The following is a 23,256-nucleotide window of genomic DNA, read 5'->3' on the forward strand; positions in this document are numbered from 1 at the left end:
ATTGTGGTGCATTTTTTGTCTTTGTCATTAAACTTGATTTGCAAAAAATATGGCTTTCCAGGTATAAAAAATGTGTTATTACCCTATGAATGATAACACGATTATCATGATGATGACCTCTAACATCCATGGAACAAAGTTACCAACCAAACAGGTGTATTATGAAATATATCATAGAGCCAACGTTTTAAAGGTAGCAAACAGAGCATCTAGTGTCTTGCATGTTACATTGTCCTGTACCTTAATGTAACTCATGTCCTAATGTTGCTGGTATCCAGTTCTCTTATTTTAGTAATTACTTTAGTAAGTAAGTATTTGCTGTGCATCCCTCTGTGAGAGAAATGTGTTGTGTGTGTGTGTGTGTGTGTGTGTGTGTGTGTGCGTGTGTGTGTGGAGAATGTGTTTTGTGTTGAGGGTAAGTTGGAAAAAAGGGTCAGTATTTGTATCATGCTCCTTCATCCTTGATATTTTTAAGTAACTGTCCTTTCCAACTGTTTCTCGTGAATTATCTCCCACAGTGAATTGTCCACACAGTTTCCAGTTTATATACAGTACTTCAGTTAAATGGGTTTGTTTTTCTTTCTGTGAGTTTAGAAATAAAAATGTCAACAACAGTTACTTTTAATTAAACAATTTTTATTTAGAAAAAAACAAGGACAATAATAACAAATGTGAAACATTAAAACGTAACATCTTTGGTTGCAATGACAATATTAGCACCATGGTTAAAAGGAGAACTATACATTTATTTTCCTTTAAAAGTTATGCTAGTCATGCTTTATGTCCTTGTCATTGCATGTAGATGCAGATAAAACAATAAATTATTGACATAACTGTTGTTATGAATTGCTGCAACATTCAATACTTGCTTTGAGTCAATTATAATACATTTTTATTTTGTATTCCCTGTAAACCTGGCAGCAAGACATACTTAATGTAGCTCACCAAGGATGCTGTGGAACTCAATTTGGTTTTCTCACTTTAAACAAATCATACCAGAGGGACTGGATAACAACCAGGTCCCTCTGTTAAAGTGTTTCATTTCAAAATAACTCATTTGTTTTTCAAATATGACATCCTCTAATGAATAATAATACTGCCATTACAACTAAAATGGATAAGACTTACAAAACAGTTACAGAATATAGTCGGTTGAATTTTAAATTAAAAAGAGTAAGTAAGAATACATTTTATTTTAATTTATTTCTAAAATGATTTTGCTTTGAAATGAAGCTAAATGCAGAGTCATTAGATCAAATCCCCAGAGAGATTTGTTTGACTGGAACAATGCTTAATTCCTGTTGTTGTGAGTATTATATTGTAGTTTCAACTGTACAACCGCACATGTTCACAGGCAGAGTCACTGCTTTCTGTTAGTGACACAGAGATGCTGTAGTGTGGACTTTTTGTATATTGTGGTGTCATGTTTAATATAGTGTATGGAGTGGTTTTCATAGTTCAGGGCAAAATAGTGTTTTTTTGACCTTTGCATTTTTGTAAAAAAGAAAATCTTAAATCCCATAAACATATAAGCAAACATTAAAACATGAAATTAATATTACATTCTTACTTTTTTAATCTCACTCATGGGAGCAATTGTCCGTAAGCAACATATATCATGCATGTGATTATTTAATTTTGACCCTCGAATTTTTCTGCACCTATAAGTGAGCATATTAATTGCTATTAATAGTTCACAACCAATAGCAGTTGTCCCTTGTATTTGTAAGGCCTTTATACACCTGAAGTAAAAGTCATTTAGGTTGCTCCCACATTGTATTTTACAAATGTAATTCTTTTTTAAATCCCATTGGGACCTTGAAAGATTTATCCAATAAAAATCTGAATTAGAAAAGCAGTTACACAACCAGAAATGTGTTTACCTTTAAAACATGTACAAACTGTTGTAATGCAAACATGTCAATGCTGTTGTCAATCTCAAGAGGTCATATTACATGGTTGCCATTATCAATAGAGAGACAAAACTGTATTTATAGAAATGTATGCATGCAAAAATATAAATTTACTACCCAAATGAATATGCCGTCATGATTTCTACTGTATTTCACATTCTTCACCACATGGGGTAGCTGCCAGTTTTGAAGAGGTGCAGGAACAAAATGTTGCTTTGTGTAACCAGAATTTTATGGTTTGTTTTATCTTCTTTTGCATACACTTCCCATGTTCCCTTCATAGGTTTGTACAAATTGCACTCTTATGGGTTTTTGGCACTCTTCTGTATGAAAATACATCTGCAGCCACCTGAGGTCTTCTTTGAATGCCTTTTTTATACATTCTTTTATATGTTCCAAGCTGTAAAAGAAAACATCTTTGCTCTCCCAATTATAAGGCTATAAAGCTATACAGTATAAAAGCTGCTGTACATACAGACCGTCATACTTCCAATTTTTCCTCTCATCTCTGCTGACAAGATCAATCATTTTGTTGACTTTACAATAAAAAGACTGCTCAGTCTAAGGTGGTTTATGATCACGTTTTTTTATGCAAAAATATGCTCGCACTTTGTTCTCACTGAAGCTTCTCTCTTACTGCAGTGTGTGGCTTTACATCGGATATAACAAATAACCAGAAAAGGAGGAGTGCACATACTGTCCAGCATAAAGTCCTGCGGCCTGATCTGACGGCAGCTGAATATACACAGTGTCCCCAGGTTGTAGAGGTAGTACTGCACTCCCTGATGCTTGATCTAGGAAACCCTTTTTGTATTCATCATATGTATACATTACTGGCTCATTGTTCCTCATCAAAGCCACCCACACATTAGCTCCTTTGCAATGAACGTGGTAGGCAAAGTAATAAATGCCAGGCATGTCACAGGTGAAGATACCTGTCTCGGGGTTGTAGTTTTGGCGACCATTATACAAGAGCTTGTCAAAAACAACTGGAGTGCCCACAGGGGGAAAGGGAGTTGTTACTACAGCTGTAAATGCTGGCATCTCCAACCCACTGGCACCCATTACTTCAGCCCCATTGCCTCCATACTTGCCCTTCTTACCATAACTACCAGCCTTAACACCATCTACTCCAGGGCCCATCACAGAGAGCACTCCAGCCATGTCATCAGACAGACCAGGTGGACCTGGTGGTCCAGGAAGGCCAGGCTGCCCTGGTTGACCAGGGGGTCCTGATGGGCCCTCTTTCCCTGGGGGTCCTATGGGACCAGGAAGACCTAGATTTCCCTCACCTGCAATGCCTGGTTGACCAGGTAGTCCTCTATCTCCTTTTGTCCCTGGAAGACCAGGAGGTCCGATTGGTCCTGCTGTGCCATCCATTCCAGGGATTCCTTTAGGACCTTGAGGTCCCACTTCACCAGGTAATCCACCTTGTCCTTTTGGCCCAGGAAGTCCCGTAGAACCAGGTATACCAGGTAGACCTTTATGCCCACTGTCTCCTTTGGCACCACTTGGTCCTGGTGGACCTCTCGGTCCTGGCTCTCCATTCTCTCCAGGCAGACCATCCTTACCAGGTATCCCAGAGGGACCAGGTTCACCCTGTGCTCCGTCAAGCCCTTTAGGTCCTCCTTCTCCACAGTCTCCTTTAGGACCAGGTGCACCTAAACCTCCTGGGGTTCCCATAGGGCCTGGAGGACCTGATGGACCATTTGATCCAGGGGGTCCAAGCATACCAGGTAGTCCTCCGTGGCCCTTATCTCCTTTTGGTCCTGGAAGTCCAGGTGACCCACCCATACCTTTATCACCCTTTGGTCCTGGGAGTCCTGGCTTACCAAATCCAGGAAGCCCTGGCTTTCCTGGCAAACCTGGCGGTCCTGGATGACCTTTCCCACCTGGCATGCCTGGTTGTCCTGGCAGGCCATTTTGACCTGGCTTTCCTTGACCAGGTAGACCTGGTGGGCCAGGCTGTCCTCCTTCACCCGGTGGCCCAGCTGGTCCTAGCTCTCCAGGATGTCCTTTCTCTCCTGGTGGTCCTTGTGGCCCTGGTGCCCCATTCAAGCCAGGTTTTCCAAAACCAGGCATCCCTCTTGGGCCAGCAGGTCCTGGGGACCCTGGGAGCCCTTTGTGACCAGGTTGTCCTGGCTGACCCATCCCTTTGTCTCCTTTTGGCCCCGGTAATCCTGGTAGTCCCGGCAGACCTTTGTGACCTGGCTCTCCTTTGGGCCCTGGTTGGCCTGGAAATCCCTGCACCCCTGGTTTACCTATTCCTGGTAGCCCAGGTGGTCCTGGGGGACCCTGAGTCCCTGGCTGCCCAGCTGGCCCTTCTTCACCCCTAGGGCCCATTTCTCCTTGTGGTCCATTCTCACCATTTCCTCCTGGCTTGCCTGCCAGTCCTGGTAAACCTGGGTTTCCCACTCCAGGCCCTCCTGGTGGACCTGGAGGTCCGGGTCGTCCCACAGGTCCAGGCTGTCCATTACCTGGAGGTCCAGGAGGTCCTGCAGGTCCCTCTGGTCCAGGTGGCCCAGCTGGGCCTCGGTCTCCTTGAGGAATTCCCTCAGCACCACTAGGGATAGTCTGACCTGTGAGGAATGAGAAAAATATTCAACCAGAAATTAAGACACACAAATGCACATATATTTGACACTCAATTGGTTGTAAAAATACTTACCCATTAATATTTATTCTCTAGCACTTTGAGAAACTAACAAATAACTAACTACATGCCATAAAGAAACATTGTGCCCTTGTCGTGTTTTAGCAGGTATTGTCACATGTGTTCATTTGACATGTTGACTTTCTCACCTTTGTCTTGGCCACCATTATAGCTACCCCCTTTACGAGCATTTTCTTTGCCCTTGTGCATGGGCATCTGGGGTAGCTCCTTCCTGTAGTGGGGATACTGCATATAGGGCACCTCTTTGCCAAGGTATGGTTGTTGGGGAAAGCTTTCTTTGCCCATGTGTTGGATGTGCTGCATCGGCTGGTATGGCTGAGGGTGTTGCTTGTGTCCATAGTATGCCCCAGCACTCACGTAAGTAAGTACTGCAAGCTGTAGCAGTGTCAGGAAGAAGGGGACAGGAAGGGGAGGCATGGCCAAGGCCTGTATGGAAGGTAGAGAAGACAAGATATGAGGGAGTAGTCTGTTTTTAAAATCCAGTACATTAGTAAGTAGATCAAACATTGGTATGGAAGCAGTTTAGCATTTCTGAACCTTCAAATGTATAAAACAACTGGACAACCTAATTTTCAAAATGCAGTGGGAGGTCATGCTCTGTCTCCCTCTGTTAGATATACATTGGAACTACACAATGGTCTGCTGAACTGTATATATATATATATATATATATATATATATATATATATATATATATATATATATATATATATATATATATATATATATATATCTTTTTGTCAGATGCACTTACAGTGTGTGAGTGTATGTAATCGTGTCATAGGCAGACAACAATGAGAAAATTGTCTATTTCTTTTTCTGCTCAACTTTGAAATAAATGTGCTGGCTAAGTGTAGGCACCTTGCAATTTTATTGTCTTTGACATTTAGCTAAGTTTCAATATCACTGTTTCAACTGTTTCAGTCTAATTTATTTTTGGGCTTAACTATGCAGACCTTTCCTGTATATTTCTACTAAGGAGAAGTTGAAAAATCATGTGTGCCCGGATATAAATAACCCTATTATTAACCCTATAGAACTTTAGAAAGCTGTCTTCTCAGGAATAACCCCATCAGTGTTAGTAAGATCATTCTTGTCGTTCCTGCATTTCTGCAACATATTCACTCAGGCATTTGACTCAGAAAAGAAATCCCAAAAGAACAAAAAAAAATCATTAATGACAAAGCATTAAGTGAGAAGATGACTCAGGAAGGATTAGTATGACAAGGAGTATTTAGCAAGACATATCTAAAGACACCTACACGTGCCCGTCAGAAGTACCCCCCCCCCCCCCCCACCCCCACCCTTTCTGCTATAAATTGTCAGTAACAGAGCGAGGCAAGTGGGGTTTTCTATGGCACTACAGTCCATTAATAACTCAGTATAAGCTGCTTCTCTGAGTGTCGACTCATTTTATTCAGTCATTCTTTACAAGCGCCATTTCCATCCCAGTCTACTCATCTCCTGCCACACTCATTTTATTGCAGCCAGCTCTGTAGTTTACATCCATTCACATCCTAAACCACATCCTTAGTGTCTACTTCATCACTGGCTCTTTGGATCTTTTCCGCTCTTTGACCTTTTCTCAGTCGACTGGTGGTTTTGACATGGCCATGCCACTGTCTCCCCCGATGAGAGCAGGCCTTTGAAAGAACGACCCACCTTGTTTCCACGGCGACAGAAGCCAGACATGCTAAAGAGTGCAGAGGAATGCCGCTGAGTTTTTCCCAACAAGAACTGGGACCTATTTTTGCCTGCTGGGAGGAAGCTGTGGTCTGTTTCCAGTATCCTGATCAACAATGTGAGGTCTATAGATAATACACAGAAGTGCTGGAAATGGACAAGAATAAAGTTGATCTCTGAGTGTAAGTTGTGACAACCTGAGCATCAAACCTTTTCTATTATCTGTGTTTAGGTTCCCAAGCTGCTCAAATGGACACTATGTGAGACAAAAGTTATTAATAAAGATATATAGATTACAGAAATATACAGTCTAATGAGAGAAAGAGAAAGCTAAGAATGTATTTATTAAGAGAGATCCAACAGATTGGAGCGCACTGGAGCACATTGGAACACATTGGAGCGCACGTTGTGGGGTTAGAAGAAAGATGTGCATTGAAGCTGAGACATTTGTCAGGTTAAAATATTCAGAAACACTTTTTCCAACAAATACTCAGAGCCAAGAAATCCATCAAAAGCGTTTCAAGAGCCTTAAATGTTTTGAGATATTGTAAAAAAGATGCAAACTTCCACCCACTGTCTAATGACATGCCAGACACAGTCACTCCTCCCTCATTAGGCAATTTAAAAAAAAAAAAAGCCTTAAACATTATACAAATATTTCATTTAAATGTGATTAACTAATAATGGCACAGAATAATAGCCTGCAGTAGTTGCATTTTCATTAAAGATCACCTCATGAATACTTAAAAGTCTTCACTGAGTTTTCCGTTTAGAGAAATTAGATTGCAAAAGTGTTGACTATGTTTTCTCTAATTTGCATAAAAACATATTCACAGAATTTACAGAAAATATAAATGACAAAAATGTAATGTCATGACAGTATGAATATGTTTTTGGACTGAATATTTTGTCTTTATCTAACTAGAGAGAAGACAAGGTCAAGGATATCAGTGATGTATAATGTATGTATCTCTCTCTCTCTCTCTCTCTCTTTCTATATATATTTTATATATATATATACATTCCTGAGAGGCAGTAAAACTGTCCTATTTATTTTCTTATATATATAAGAAAATAATAAGAAATAATATATATATATATATATATATATATATATATATGGTTTAAGAAAATAAATAGGACAGTTTTACTGCCTCTCAGGAATGTCCCAGCACATTGGGACGTGTGTGTGTGTGTGTGTGTGTGTGTGTGTGTGTGTGTGTGCATAGGTGTTTTAAAGGGTTGGAAATATTCTGACAAAACTTGTGACCACAGATCACAACGAGGGTCTGTTCAGTGTCACATAGCAACACCATGACATTGTCATGGCGACTGCAGAGTGATGGAAACACCTCCTGTCTTTACCTGGTGTGCTTTTCTCCAACACATTATTCTACATAAGTGTTGCCTCCAGAGTAACTTGTTCACACACTCGGGCCACTTTCAGACATCTGAAACAAACATTAACCAATACGTGTCCATGTTTTAACTGCAGGGTGTAGTTATAACAAAGTGACTATAAAGAATTATTATACCAACTAACTTTATTTTAAAACGCTATTGACATCCCAACAGATTTCAGACATGAAGTCACATATGAATGTGGCACAGCTGTGAAATCATGATGGTGCGAGTAAGGTGTTGTTAGCTGTTTCTCCCATTTGTGAGATTTACAGTTTAATTTTCCACATGTTGGTATAAAACAATCCTGCTCCCTCAATGATGACTCTCTGACAAGCAGTCATTCTTAACAGTGAATACACATTAACAGCAACCATGTTTTATTTTCTTAAATGTCCCCCCTGTGTCATTTAGTGCACAATCTCTCCATACTGGTTTGTCATGAGGCAGGAAAAGACACACATGCACACATAGTGGAATAAATTGTAGACAAAAGAAAATGTGCAATGGACACATCATTGTGCAATTATGGATCACAACTGGAATAATCTTTAAAAACAACAGTTTCTGAATAGTAATCAGGCATGTATGTCATGTAATCAGGTGACCTTCCCTAGATTAATGGTACATTTCTTATCATTTCTATTGTCTACTAATTGCCTGTTTTGTATAATCACAATTTATATTTTTATAGCACAATATAAGAGTCTACAGCCATGCTATGTGAGCCTGTGTCACTTTGAGCTAAATGCAAACGTCAGAATGCTAACATGTTCAAAAAGACAATTTTAATATGCTGATGCTAAGTTATAATGTTTACCATTGTCACTAAGCAAACCATACCAGAAACCTGATCCATTTTGACCTATCCCCTGACCAATGGGCTATCCTGACCCTAACCATTCAATGTCAATGCCTAACCTCAACCATCTACGCACCTGCATAGATTGGATCGGGTTTCCGGTACAGATCAGGCAGCCACAAACATGTTCACCATCTTAGTTTGTTAGTAGTTAGTGTGCTAACATCTGCTAAACATAAACAACAGCTGAGGCTGATAGGAATGCCATTAGTTTTGCTGATAGTTATGAACAAAAGTGTTGGACAAATTAACATTTTGACCTGATGATGGCGCTAGAGGAAAAGGATTAATTCTGTGGACCATGACTGTCAGTACAAACTTTTAATGGCAATCCATCCAAAAGTTAATGAGTAATTCATCCAGCCTCTAGCACGGCAAAAAACAACCTATTTACAACTAATGCAAATTTGCTCAGGCTTTATTACTGTATGTCACTATATAAAATAACAACCATAGTGAAATAGTAAAAAGTCTGCAAAATTATTAATTTACTTTTTTCACACTTGCACATCCATCACCTTCAGTGAGTTTTGTCACTCAAAATTAAACCAACACATTAACCATAAGAGAACAGCTCAGGGAGACAAGGAGGTACAAATATCTGTGGTCCGAACCGTAATTTTTCAACATCTGCTGCCAAAATCATGTGTAGCTGGTCATACACCACTGAGCTCTCAGCATGTACTGCCCAGCCCAGACAGTCTAAAAAATAAGCAAACCTCAATGTAGTTTACATTGTATGTAATGTGTGTGCATGTGTGCACCTCTGTTTCCCCAACTACTTCCAGATGTCCATCTTTTTTGACATTTTACATAAACGAAACAGTAAATTGTCCGTCAGGTGTGCGATGTGAGAGCACTCATGGGCATCATGTCTCTGTAAGATGTTGTTTTTGCTGAGTCAACCTTCGCCCAGCGGAAGCTGAGGTGTAGGCTACTGCAGTTTATACATGCTGCGATCTCCAGAATCTCATTAAAACCGCAGCAGCTGTTCAACCCCTTGAACAAATGTGTAAGAAAAAATAAGGCTATCAAAACTACAGTATGTGAAAATGAATCTCCCTCTCTACTTCTGATTTACCATTACATGCTTGGAAGGAACTGAACAGAATTTACATTAGGAAGCCTGAAACATGATGGAGGAATGCATTTTCTTGTGGGCTCATTGCAAAATGTCAAACTTTAAATCTGTTAAAAACTGTATTAGTGTTCAAGAAAGTTATTGAAGCAAGTTAAAATGCTTTGAAAGTACCTGTTTATTATTGAGCAATGTTCTTTGTAACACCAGCACTACCATTAAACTAAATAATAAGGATGCCATTATAATGTGAAGGTATAACCAATGACTGTATATAAGATTGTGGGGATTATGGGTATGAAGTAACTCTAAATACACTACAGGTCTGTGTTACACCGAACTCTAAAGTGTGATGCAATTAATATAAAAGCTAGACAATTCTTTGTAGGGTGGTGTAGTTTGCATCGTATACATCAACACCCAACAATGATGGACAGGAACAAAAGAATACATAACATCAATCCATGAATCATCATTCATGGAAACACACCTGTCTCTGGTGTCCTGGATTTATATTGCTCATGCACACATGCACAAAATTCTGCACTTATACAGAGTGCTCAGTGACAGATCTCAGCTGATGGGATGGGACGGCCAACATTCTTTTTCAAAAGCCCTTTTTAATCTCTCCTCTCTCCTCTGCATTGGAAATATCATCTCAGTGTCTCCTATCCTCATGTCTCCAGACACATCTGTCTATTCTCTCTCCTCTGTCAGATACAGACATCTCTCTTCTCACTGTCTCCTTTTCTTCCTGTGTCTCTGTGTGAACAGCGCAATGCCTGTTCTCACCGTCTTAACCCTCTGCATCATTTCTGTCTGTTTGCCCTCGCTGGCCCTTTTTCTCCCTTTAGAAACATCTCAGTTCAGTGACCTAAAGCCACTCGGTGACCTTGCAGACTGCGGTGGAGGACTGTGTGTCTCTTTAAACCACCTTGCTAACAGTGCAAGGACAGACAGTACAGAAAAGTCCAATGGTAAAAAGATGTGAGGGGTCAAATAGTAATGATCACATTCTGGACAAAGATTTAACAATATGTTAGGTGTTAAACACCTCTGACATGATCACATATATGTAGTTACTTTGCTTGTGCTTTACGTTTGCATATGCAGAAAGGAAGCATTACATTTAACACTTAACCTATCCACTTATTCGGCCAAATTAGAGTTTCTCCTTCTGCAGCCTGACCAAAAGCTAGTGTTTAAATCCCACTGAACATGTTTGGCAAACCACTCTGCCTTCCTCCCTGCACCACAAGCCATTTACAAATGTATACTTAAGCCAGCAGTACCCTTGCACTCAAACTTAGTAAGTGCACTGACGTTGTGGTTTCTCAGTGAAAGGGGAAAAACATTTGCAGCTCCTTGGCTCCCTAAACACAGCATTTATCACAAAGCACACCTCGTAAAATTAACACCTCTTTAAGTCACGCTGCAAACGTCCATGTTCAAACAAAACGCGTACACAAACCAGAGGAATACAGCTACTCCACACACACATTGCCACAGCTGTGCAGCTAAAAGAGCAAAGTGTTTACTTCTGTCCCTATCCTTTACTCTACCATTATTCTTGCTTTTCATTGGGTCCTTTTGTCCGCTTTGTCCGGTGCATTCCTCAACATTGCAAAATATTTACAGGAGGGTACAATGTTGTATGTGCAAACAGACAAATAGAAGCATGCACCTTATTTGAAAAGGTTACTTATCATGCACAGGACCAGCTATGTTTAAGGGTCACGTCTTCTGTAACACTTTTCACACACTAAGGTCACTGCAGGGGCCATACATTGATTTTATACTATGATTCAATGCTATGATCAAAGAAGTAAGAAAGAAGGGTGAGAAAGAGAGAAACTTTATGTGAAACCTTAATTATCTTAATTAGGTGAGGAACACTTAAACCCATTAGAAACATGTTTTATAGTTTTATTTGCACTCAATAGAATGTGTATTTTACTTGAGGTCCCTGCACATCATGCACAAAAATCAGTTCAGCAAAGACAAAACTACACATTCATAATCAAACAAGAGAAAAAAGACCAGATCTGCATCCTAACACAGAGCCAAAAAAACATTTGATTGTATCTTTCTGAGACCGGCAGGTCTGTGTGGATGATACATGTTCACATAATCACACAATCCCATTCCCAAATGGATCCAAAATAAATTAAAAAAAAACGCTGTAGCATCGTACTAACAGGCCTACGGTGAAATGTGTCCTTGATCAGGTTCAACTCAAGCCTTCAAATATATTCCTCATTTTCTACACTCCTTCTGAATATTTCATTATCAGGAGGAATTCTGAATATATAAATATGAATAAATATATTTCATAGTTTAGCAGGTGAATCATTTAATAGTCGCTGTGACTGACAAGGCACCAAATCGATGAGTAATGTGAAAGTATTACAAAGCAAATCAGGCCAGAGATACAGAGCTGCTCAGAGCCACAGACGGTGTTTGCTCTGCAGTCTCTTCTCACCAAACTGCTGCCCTTATCCCCATCACATACATCTGACAGTTTGGCTTCAGTTAAACACACACACACACACACACACACACACACACACACACACACACACACACACACACACACACACACACACACACACACACACAACACATTTCTCTCACAGAGGGATGCACAGCAAATACTTCAGCTCTCTGGAGCCCAGAAGAAAACAGACTCTAGGGATGCAGCAGCCTGGGAAAGACCACGTTAGCTTAGGAGATGTTTTGCCTGCTTCTCTGCAGGATCATGATGAGCAGAAATGATGCTAACTCAATAGCTTAAGGCCATATTCATGAGGCCTTTCAGTTTCCAAGCAACCCAAAACAGCTATCACTGACATTTAATTTCTGTCACTCAGAGAAAAAAACTTTTCAAAATGATTTTGGACTTAAATAATTATGATAAACATTCATTAATATTTATATGTTGTGCTATATTTAACATTCATGGTGATGTATTTAAACTTCTGTTTAAAGCTTTAAAGCGTAACTCTCACCAAAATGCAACCTAGGGTCTTTTTGTGAATGTACCCGAGTCAAACTTTCGTTTAAAAGCATAATTAGGACGGAAACGCCACTTAAGATTTACCGTATTCTCGTTTTCGGTCAAATGGCCTTTTGAATGGGAGAGCTAGGGGCACTACTATGATAGCATCAATATCACTATTTTTAAAACACTAAGAAGGCTTGACACAACATGAAACTTAGCTTGAAGTATCACCAGGGGCTCTACACATGAACTCGAGCATTGAGAACATTGTTTGTGTATACAGAGTTTACTAAAAAGAGAGGTTTTAACAACTCACTTTAGCAGTTGGTTTTTCCGCTCACCGCCATCTTGCCAGTCAAAAAGAGTCAATCTCTGAATGCAACGTAACTGGGAGGAGAGTAAAGATGGAAAGCTCCTAAAGCTTAGTTCCATATAAATGCACGGATAATTAGTTGTTTTGTCGTTAGTGAAAAACAATATTGACCTTGTAGTTGAAAAAGGAGCCTGATATAAGAATGACATTTCCTCCTATGGAGTCCGTTCATTCGCATTCGGAGATCGACACTTTTTGACTGACAAGATGGCGGCGAGCAGAAAAACCAACTGCTTAAGTAAGTTGGTCAAAACCTTTCTTTTTAGTAAACTCTGTGTACACAAACAATGTTCTCAATGCTCGAGTTCATGTGTAGACCCCCTGGTGATACTTCGAGCAAAGTTTCATGTTGTGTCGAGCCTTCTTAGTGTTTTAAAAATAGTGATTTTGATGCTATCATAGTAGTGCCCCTAGAACTCCCATTCAAAAGGCCATTTGACTGAAAATACAGTCAATCTTAAAAGTGGCACTTCCATCCTAATTATGCTTTTAAACGAAAGTTTGACTCGGATACATTCACAAAAAGACCCTAGGTTGCATTTTGGCGAGAGTTATGCTTTAATAAGAGCTGAAGTTGAAGACATTGAAAGGAAACATCACATTTTAAAAGAAAGAAAGAAGATATTTACACACATTACACACAATATTAACACAATACAGTATTTTCACCATGCATTCCTGCTAAATTACAATGAAAGCAAGCTTTAAGTTAACTAATTAGAAGATGTATTGGATGCATAGCATGTAGTAGAACAACAATGGAACTCACAGAATGCACAAACACTTCATCAAAGGCAATAAAACAATATTAATGCAGATGCACAAGATAAAACTTGTATTAATGACACAAATAAACTGCTGATGGAGCTTCAAATCAAGCGCATATGAAACACAGGATATAGTGAGAATAGGACAGTGCTTACCTTTGTGAGTGGACGTTTATGGGGAAATAATCACTGCAGTCAGACTAACAGACAGTATAGCAGGCAGACAGACAACCACACAGAGGGAACCCTGGGATATGTGCTCATAACAGACGTACACCTTGTGGACACAGCTTATATCTGCTGGAGGGTGGAGCCACTCGGGTGGGTGGGTGGCAGAGAGAGGGAGGAAGGGAGGGAGGGGTGGAGACTTGACTGAGAGAAAATATAACCTCCCAAAAAGTTATGCCATAATTTATAGTGGCAAAACATGATCACATCCCCCCGCTAAGCGCCCACAGTGAATGACAATGATGAACAAGAATGTTTCCGTCATTAATGTTGTGATCTACGGGCCACTGTATGCCGTAAAAAGTAATTCATTATTTTTGTGTATGAGCCGAGACACACTGGAGCTGGTTGTTAAAAATCACCTGTCCTGGCACACAACAACAGCCAAGGATGCGCACACGCACACACACACACACACACACACACACACACACACACACACACACACGCAGTTCCAAATCAAATAAATAAAACAGATTGTTTTGCTGTAATTACTGTAAAACTCAGATTTAGTATTAAAAATATGTATTAAACTGGAGAAACATGATGCTTTTCTGAAGTTAGACATGTAAACAGTATAATGTATTCAGAGAAGGTGCCAATTTGAACAACTGCAGAGTTAGTTTGTTGGCTATACATTAATGCATCAATAGTGTTACTTTTGAGTACATTTACTTCTGATATTTCTGTTATATTACTTAAGTAAAATTGGAATTTGGGTCTGTAACTAAAAATAATACATTTTATTTTCAATTGTGATTACTGTAAATAAAGTATTTGAAAATATCTTACATTACTGTGTTTAAATACACTCAAACGTATAAGTATATTTTTTTCTTTTAACAATTTGAGCTTTTATATGAAAAATAACATCCTTGCGTTTACCCCTGTAAAAGCAAGAGTGTGAAAGATTTAGTCAGCATGAAACGTGGTAAGCATTCTGATGATGGACTAAAAATACTCTTTTCCTTAGAGGGTCTTTGTTGGTCGTGTGATGACAGACACTTTCCAGGGCAGGTTTGACACCTGTCTACAACAACCTAGCAACTCTGACGTGTCCAGCCACTAACTATTATACAGTATGTACATACAGAACGCCCTGCATACTGTAACCTCAGCTATGTTTTCTCTTTTATTTGCGTCAATCACTGTGTTCCTTGCTCTCATGATTTTAGATACAGAACAGAGGCCAGCAGTGTGTCCTGTGCGTGTGTATGAGGGATAGTGGGTGCATGCGGTTCCAAAGTGACACAGTGGTGTAAAAGGGTGGATGCCCAGTTGCATCTCCAACAGCCAAGTGTCAGCTTAGTCAGCTTAGAGCTCGGCGTGACTCTGTAGCTGAGGACTGTCAGTATTTTGTGATGAGATGATGATGTTCTCAGTCGTCTCAAAAAATTTTGTTTCTATGTTGAGTGTGTGTAACACAGTAAGAAACATTTGTCCATTTTTTGTATTGTCTTGTATCAGTGTGCTTTAAAAGCAATTCATCAATAAGCCTTCTTTGTGTTAGCTTCATTTGTACAATGTTTGTATATCTAATGTAACCTTGAGATCTAATACTATAATGCAGTTTATCTCTGGGGAGCATAGCTTGTAATGGTTCCCCACCCACCCACTTAAACACAGAACTCATATAAATGCAATAAATGCACCACACACACCCACAGGCACACACTTAGAGTTATGGTGTGAAAGGTACACGATAGCCAGCGGGTAATGAGTTGTGTGTGTTTGCCCTCGTGCTTCAATTCTCTTCCTGTTCCATTAATGAAGCCTCAATAGGCCTCACAACTGCCTCTCACCATCCGGCCTGCATCTGTTGTACTGTATGCCGCTGCATGTGAAAGTAGACCCTGTGTACTGACTCAGTATACTGTCTGTAAAACCCAACTCAGCAGTTCCCCTCAACTCCACGCAGCATTAGCACCTCTCAGGTCATTGCTTTGGTTTTACGGAAACTTTACTATTACTTACTTACTTTTACTACTATTTTGGTTCGGTCTCACAACTCTTATTAGCTTTATTTCCAGTTGCAGCAGGTAGCTGTTTTCAGAGAAAAAGCTCTGATAATTGTACCCTACCTGTCCAGCACCAAACAGCAGCCAGATAAAGTTAGCAACTAGCTGGTGAACAAAGTTAAACATTTAGCAGCATTTCCCTCAGGAGTTGGTGGATTAATAAATTAATTTTGCTCCATGCCTGCTGGATTTTAGAAATGGTTTGCTAAGTACAAAATTACCATGTATAAACCACAAATGTGAATAAAATAAGGACATTTTTCCTAACAGTGGGCACAAATAACCCAAAATCCACACACAAACACACCACATCACCCACATATTTTTGTGTGCACTTACCCAAACACAGAATTGCACGCAGTATATACGAGTGTTTTCCCACCAGCTGGCACGCCTCCTCTGTGCCCTGAGAAAGTTTATGATGCTTATTATGCATGACATTGTCCAGAGCCCCTCGATGAGAGTTACACTAGGTATTTGTGTTTTTGCCCAAACGTTCCCGTGGAGCACCACTTAGAGGCTGAACGAAAACATTAATTTGGTCGTACTACAAATACTTCTTATTAATTGTCAAAACAAGTAGATGGCAGACATGGTGGCATTTAGACAGATGACATAGTATGCATGTCAGTGTTTGGAAATGTGCTTAACAGATGTATTTTTAACTTAGAGAGCAATCTGTGTCCACTCTGTCATTTATTACTGTCTATCTCTTGCTCTTAGTCTCCAACTTTCACAGATCTTTTTCGGTGACCTCCACTCTCTGCATTGTAAATGCATGCATATGGTGTCCAAAGGTACAGCAACTCACCGTCTCTGCTTCAGGGCATCATGGCAACTGTAGATGCATCTTTCTTTATATTTGCTCAGCTGTGAGTTTACATTTTACAGTCATAAAGCAGAGACAATCATCCCATCGCCACAGTAACTCACTGTTAAGAATCTGTTTTTTTTTACAGTTTAAGAGTTGCTAACCCATAGTCCCTGTCACATATTCAGATGAGTTTATGGCATCTGAGTTTGTAAGGCTGCTGCATTCCTTACTCCTCCTCTCTTCACCATGAGGCAATCTTGGAATTTGCAGTGCAAACAGGAGTAAACATCTGAAAGTGTCCATGTCACCTCATCCGCAGGGACAGAGAGCTGTGGAATTTAGACCTGCCAGAAAGCACCCAAAATTACAAGCGATCTATTGAACAATCAGTGTCACCAACATGAGAATGACAGGCTATATACTACCTACCTTGTCAGCAATGGAACCAGTGCTCTTTTTTTTTTTTTTTTTAAAGAACGTCCCCATACTGCATAATTACCTAAATATAGTAGAAAATATTTATGTCCCTCTTGCCAGATTCTGATCTCACACTGAGTTAATATTTACCTCTTCATGATGTCACCCACAGGCATCCAGCTGGGGTACAACAAGTAAATCAGGATTATACCTACAAGGCTTTTCAGCAAGTGTGTGATCAGCTTCTTTCATTTTAGACTTTTACTATTTTGAACTTTTGCCCCAGTGCCCAGAACAGTGAACCTTGACCTTACTTCTCTGACCCAATGGTCACACTGAACTAACCCAATACGTGAACAATTGAGGGTAGTAAACCAAGGAACTCCAAACTATGTCAAGAATAACATATATAGGCCTACTGCACAAATCATACTTTCATGGAAACAGCACATGAAATAATAAATCTCACATAAAAATGTTTGCCATGCTAGTGCAAAGTTGGTCTGACGGTCCACCACTGTGGTCCAGACTGAAATATTGCAACAACTGTTAGATGGATTGCCATGAAATTAGTTTCAGACATTCGTGGTGCCCAGAAAAATGAATTCAAATTACTTTCTTCTTTTTTCTCCTTTATCGCCAACAGCAGGTCAAAATTTTAATTCCCATCAGCCTCAGGTGTACTGTGTGTTTAGTGCTTTATTAGAAACATTAGCCTTTAGCATTTAGCTCAGTAAAGTACAGCCTGACAGAGCTACTTTTTTATTTTTAATAATCGTACAGCACTGGGAAAAATGTTTTACTTGTTTTAAGATGACTTGACAAGTAAGCAAACCTGCTAGATATTTTTTTTCCTGAGTCATTTTGTTATTAATGTTAATAGCACCCAAATACCACATAGCATAGTAGTTGATCATTGATCACACTATTGTCATATTCACAGATGGGTTATTCCCTGAAAATAAATGGTTGTTTTGTCTATACTATTTGATATCTCTTTCAAAATATCCACAATAGTGGCCGGGTTAGCTCAGTGGGTGGAGCAGGCACACATATATAGAGGTTTACTCCTCGACGCAGCGGCCGCGGGTTCGACTCCGACCTGTGGCCCTTTGCTGCATGTCATTCCCCTTCTCTCTCCCCTTTCACGTCTTCATCTGTCCTGTGGAATTAAAGGCCTAAAATGCCCAAAAAATAATCTTAAAAAAAAAATATCCACAATACTGCATATTCAGGCAGTAAAACATTATCCTTGCATGGCTACATAGCTGGCTTGCTAACATATTTACTGTAAGTTGCCTTTAAGGTAGTTCAGTCCTGCCCTCTTCATCATAGGTTATGATGACCTGTCGCAGCCTTCAGCCCACACCTGCTACACTCAGGGTGGGTACTTCTCGTTCCTTGCCCCCTACCATGGGTCTAGCAATAAATCACAGGGTTTAAGAGTCCCCTGTGTCACTTCAAAAATCCCCCTCTCACCACCAACAAGGCCAGAGGTTTGTTATTCAGTTTTTTAAGAAAACAAGCTTGTTGCTCACGCAGTGGGACTCCCAGGACTTGCACCACCACCTCCCTCTCTCACAGATGTCCGCCCCGTGGAACAAATGTGCACTGTGGGGTTTAAGATGTGAGGCGTTCCAATGAGGTCAAAGTCCCACAACCTTTACTTTATCTCAAAATTGTCGTCCATCTGTCATATGTACAGTATTTATATCTACTACAAAATTTGGGTTGAGGACAACACAAACTGCTTGATCGCATATTTTGGCTAATTCTCTCCCAAAGTGGAACTAAATGTGTACTGTATCCCTCACCGGAGGCTCACATGGTTCAGGCCCAACCACCATGACTGGTCACTATGACCCCAAACACCACAGTCTCCACTCAGTCTACTTAGGGAGTTTGTTTAATGGTACAAGCAACACAAACCCTCTGGCCTCATGTATTCACCCTACTGTACATATATCTGTGCTTCTAGGTGAGTCGTGGGCTTATTTAGCTTTGCAAGTTTGCTGTGAATGTACAGGCAGACCCCACACTCCCCCGCTCACAGCTGGCCTGTACTAAGACAAGTCTTCACACAGCAGTGTTGCAGCAAAGCCCCCATACATGCACATAGGCGTACACATGCACAACACTCTCTTCAATAGTCTTTTCATTCCACACATTACAAAACACATATACACAGCACCCAACCCAAAATCCTTTGCCTCAATCAATAGGCTGTAACATTCCTGTCTCTCACCCGGGGCTGTCCAACGATGACATCACTCTACTGAGAGAGACGGGCTTCCCATTTACAAGGTATGAGGTGGCTTGGTGGATCAAGTCGGATTTATAAGGCTCTCTTCTCTCATGGGTTCATATAAAAACAGCATTTTATCCTAATTAAATATTTTACAGGATATCAAAAACAAACAATGAATTTGTCAGATGTTTCTGAAAGGAATGTGCATTTGTCTAAAGGGGACTGTAAGCATGTTGTATTTTATAGAAATGGTTCACATTTTGGGAAATACACGTATTTGTTTTCTCTGAGATTTTTTCCATGCTGACTTTACGAAGCATCTACAACTGTCTTGAGTTGCATGATGATGTCGTAAACATGGCATACATCTTATCCTTCCATCAATTGATATCAATGGTAAAAAAAACTAAATAAGCATATTCCCAAAATGTTGAACTATTCCTTTAATATGTTTCTGTTGCTTTGACCCCTATGCAAGGGTTTTATTATTGGAGGAAATCTTTATGGGAAAGTCACACCTGCTGGATAATCCAAAACACCCTACAGTCACACATATACTCCCTCATCACACTATGGTATTACCAGCTCATTCCTATACATCTGCATCCACAATGTGGCAAACAGAAAGAATCTTACGAGTGATATACTGTGAGACATGTCAGAGGGAGGGAGACAGTCTGTAGACGCTGTACATTCACGTTTGATTTACTTGTCAGATTTTAGGTGCGTGGGAGAAATAAATGAACATATTTGCTGCTGTAGAGGAGGGTACGGGGAAATAAAGTGGCATAGAACAAGTTCCTGTCCACTGATTATCTTATCATCAGTCCTTCTCTCCTGTGGTGTTTAATGTGGTGTAATTAACTACTTTCAGGATTGTCTAATACTTTAGATTACAGCCTGTTTGTTCACTCACGTGACCACTGACATTGGAAAAATGTGCATTTAATACTGTAAATCAGATGTTATTTTCTTTGATTTGGGCTCACCAAGAACTTTTTTCATGATGACCTTGGTATGAGTAATAGTTTTCATAGCTTTGTTCCAAATCTTGCACACTGTGTGCAGGTGAGAATTGATTTTAACTCTAACAATCTACACTCTGATTTATGAACTGTTTGCCTAAGTGTATCTCTTGTCCTGTCGAAGGAGAATTTAAAGGCTGGAGGATGTTCCAACATAGAGATGAGCCTCCCAGGCAACACTTCCTGTGTACAAATCCCACCTTCTCTCTAGGATTAACAGACGCTCCCTAACCCAAACCATGGTCCTGATCTTAAGTCAGTGGTACAGTCAAACTGAACACAGAGAGCCGGCTGCCATCTCCCATTTATTTCTATGAGCAGCAACATATCACTCAGCTTATAAGTGATCAGTGACCTAGAATTGTTGGAAGCTTACAGAACAGTAACCAATTGCACCCAAAATCTGTCATATTTCTATTGTAAAAACATGAATATCGCAGCCGTTTTCTTGCTAAAATCAACTCCAAACTATTGATTGCATGGGAAATGTAGGATCCATTATTTTTGGAGCTTAATCCTAAAAGACAGGATAGCTCAGCCCCTGATGCTTTGATTTTTACAATTCTATAGCTTCCTTCTATATTAAGTGCACATTTGAACCGAATTCGCAAAAACCTGGCAAAAGAAAATGTGAATAAATGCGCATTTCCACCCATTACTGTTATGAGAATATTAGGAGTTGGTTGCTCTAGTTCTCAAGTTGGTTGCCATTAAACCACAGCTGAAGAAAAGGGTGTAACAAGATGAAGTAATTAAAAGAGTGGTAAACACTCCTGTGAGTCCTTCAACTTTAAGGAGGAAAAGTTCGACATTTTGGGAAATATGCTTGTTTTTTTTGCTGAGAGTTAGATGAGAAGATTGATACTACTCTAATTGTGTTTGTCTGTTCAATATTAAGCTACAGTCAGCACCTGGTTAGCTTAGCTTAGCATTAAGACTAGAAACAGCTAGACTGGCTCTGTCTGATGGTAACATTGGACTGCAGCTCCTCATCTTATCCCTTTAAACAATGACGAGGCTCTGCAGCTCTGAAGAGTTGTCTCTCACTGTATTTTCAGTCACACTATCATTGTCACTGATTTGAGCTAATTCCATAGGTTGATGTCAATCATATTGATAGTGGTTTTGGGAGGAGCGGGAAGGTCAGGGTAAATGCATGCTGTCAGAGCACATAGCAAACACGATGCACAAGCATTCCAGAATTTAGGTACTGAAAGGTCAGAGGTCAAAAGACAATTTTGACTTGCCATATAGCATATGTTAGAGATGTAGCTGTGCACAAAATGTATACATCTCCACATACATGTTCGGGTCTTGTAAACATGTTGAAGCACTTTCAGTTTGGTCTTAAGATACATGCTATTCTTATCATGCTGACTCTTTTAACTAAAATATATATTCCTATATTTCCCACAGGGTAAAAGGGTAAGGTATTGGGCCATAAACACAGGTGCTTGCTGAAATGCATTATGGGTAGGGTATTCTGCAGTGAGGTGTTAGTATGTGTGGAATGCTCAAGGGACTCAGTGTTGACCTGAGACAAACAGATAGCATGCTGGGATGCAGCATATTGGGACAGGACAATTTTTGCTTCAGCAGTTTGTCTTCCTATGTGGTACTCACCGGCCAATTTAAGCCAGAAACCATTCCGTTTTTAAAGAGAGTGGGGTCACTACATAAAGAAAAAACAAGCATTTATGCATTTAGTACACTCTAAAGACGAGAAACATCATGTGACAAATTCATGGAAAATAACACATACAATCTTTGATGTATGATACAAACATCAAAGTAACTGAAGTGTGTGCTTGCCGTATCATCGATCTTACGTTTAATACTTAATGGCAATGACAAATGACTTAATCGATATGATAGATCCAAGTGAAATTCTGTCCCCAAAAACAAAAAGTATTCCACTGTTGACTTTTACTCTGCAAACTTACAGCCAGAAAGAGTGCCACATGCTGACAACATAACCAAACTGCACACAAAAAGTGAATTTACAGTCTGCTTCACTTTATTTTATACTCTGAAACCAACCCACCCTTCATGGTTTCTGTCAACCAGTAGGCTTACACAAAAGCACTATTTAATGTCTGCCTTGTGACTGAAAGCACACTGAAACAATCTGTATAATGACTGTAAATGTTGGCACTCCTGGTAGCTGGGGAGAACAGTTAATGTACAGTCCATAGTCCCAAATGGCCCATATATTAGGCAGGCCTCTGCACTACACTCTTTTGTTCCACCCTACACACACTGTTGCCATCATTAAATGTCAAACTAAGGGCTCCGACATGGCAGGCAACACATGCCAGGTATAATGTGTTTGAAAGAAACGCAGCTCCAAACTGTATTTTCAAAATTGTGACATGGAACAATTGTTTTTGTTCATGCCAATTTGTTTGTTTGCATTTTATGCACACAAACTTTACATGACATTTCATGACAGAGGTCTGTATGAAGGAAAAGGATGGCCAATGAGTTTAAAGATGATAGTAACTTAGATTGTCTGTACATTTTAAAAACAGAGAATAAGTTGATATTTGTTTGGTTTCATTGTACTAGATCTAAAACAGGGTGGCAACAACAGCAATAAACTATCAATAATATGTTAGTCAGATGACTAAGTTGTTGAGCAAAAAGACACCTCAGGATTTTCAGTTGAGTGCATGTGCATCCGTTTTAGACTTTTTGAAATATTTGTGGTGTTGGTTATTATAACAAAAGAACACATTGAACAAAAAAAGGTTT

At 39.8% G+C, this 23,256-nt stretch overlaps 1 protein-coding gene across 1 annotated transcript; it reads right to left on the bottom strand.

Annotated features, from left to right (window-relative positions):
* Positions 1-635: 635 nt before the first annotated feature.
* On the bottom strand, positions 636-14,036 carry col8a1a (collagen, type VIII, alpha 1a). Its single transcript, XM_031293371.2, has 3 exons — positions 13,909-14,036; positions 4,716-5,013; positions 636-4,492 (listed from the first exon to the last, which is right to left on the bottom strand). The coding sequence occupies exons 2-3, from the start codon at positions 5,002-5,004 to the stop codon at positions 2,565-2,567; spliced, it is 2,217 nt and encodes a 738-aa protein (XP_031149231.1). The 5' UTR covers positions 5,005-5,013; positions 13,909-14,036; the 3' UTR covers positions 636-2,564.
* Between the last annotated feature and the right edge of the window lie 9,220 nt (positions 14,037-23,256).

The sequence above is a fragment of the Sander lucioperca genome, chromosome 8 (assembly GCF_008315115.2).
Source record: "Sander lucioperca isolate FBNREF2018 chromosome 8, SLUC_FBN_1.2, whole genome shotgun sequence".
Lineage (NCBI taxonomy): Eukaryota > Metazoa > Chordata > Actinopteri > Perciformes > Percidae > Sander > Sander lucioperca.

Excerpts from the sequence above, each read along its gene's own strand:
- col8a1a (XM_031293371.2), bottom strand. The coding sequence starts at position 5,004 with ATGCCTCCCCTTCCTGTCCCCTTCTTCCTGACACTGCTACAGCTTGCA. Across the intron at positions 4,493-4,715 it reads TAATGGTGGCCAAGACAAAG|GTCAGACTATCCCTAGTGGT; the intron begins GTGAGAAAGTCA and ends CATTCCTCACAG.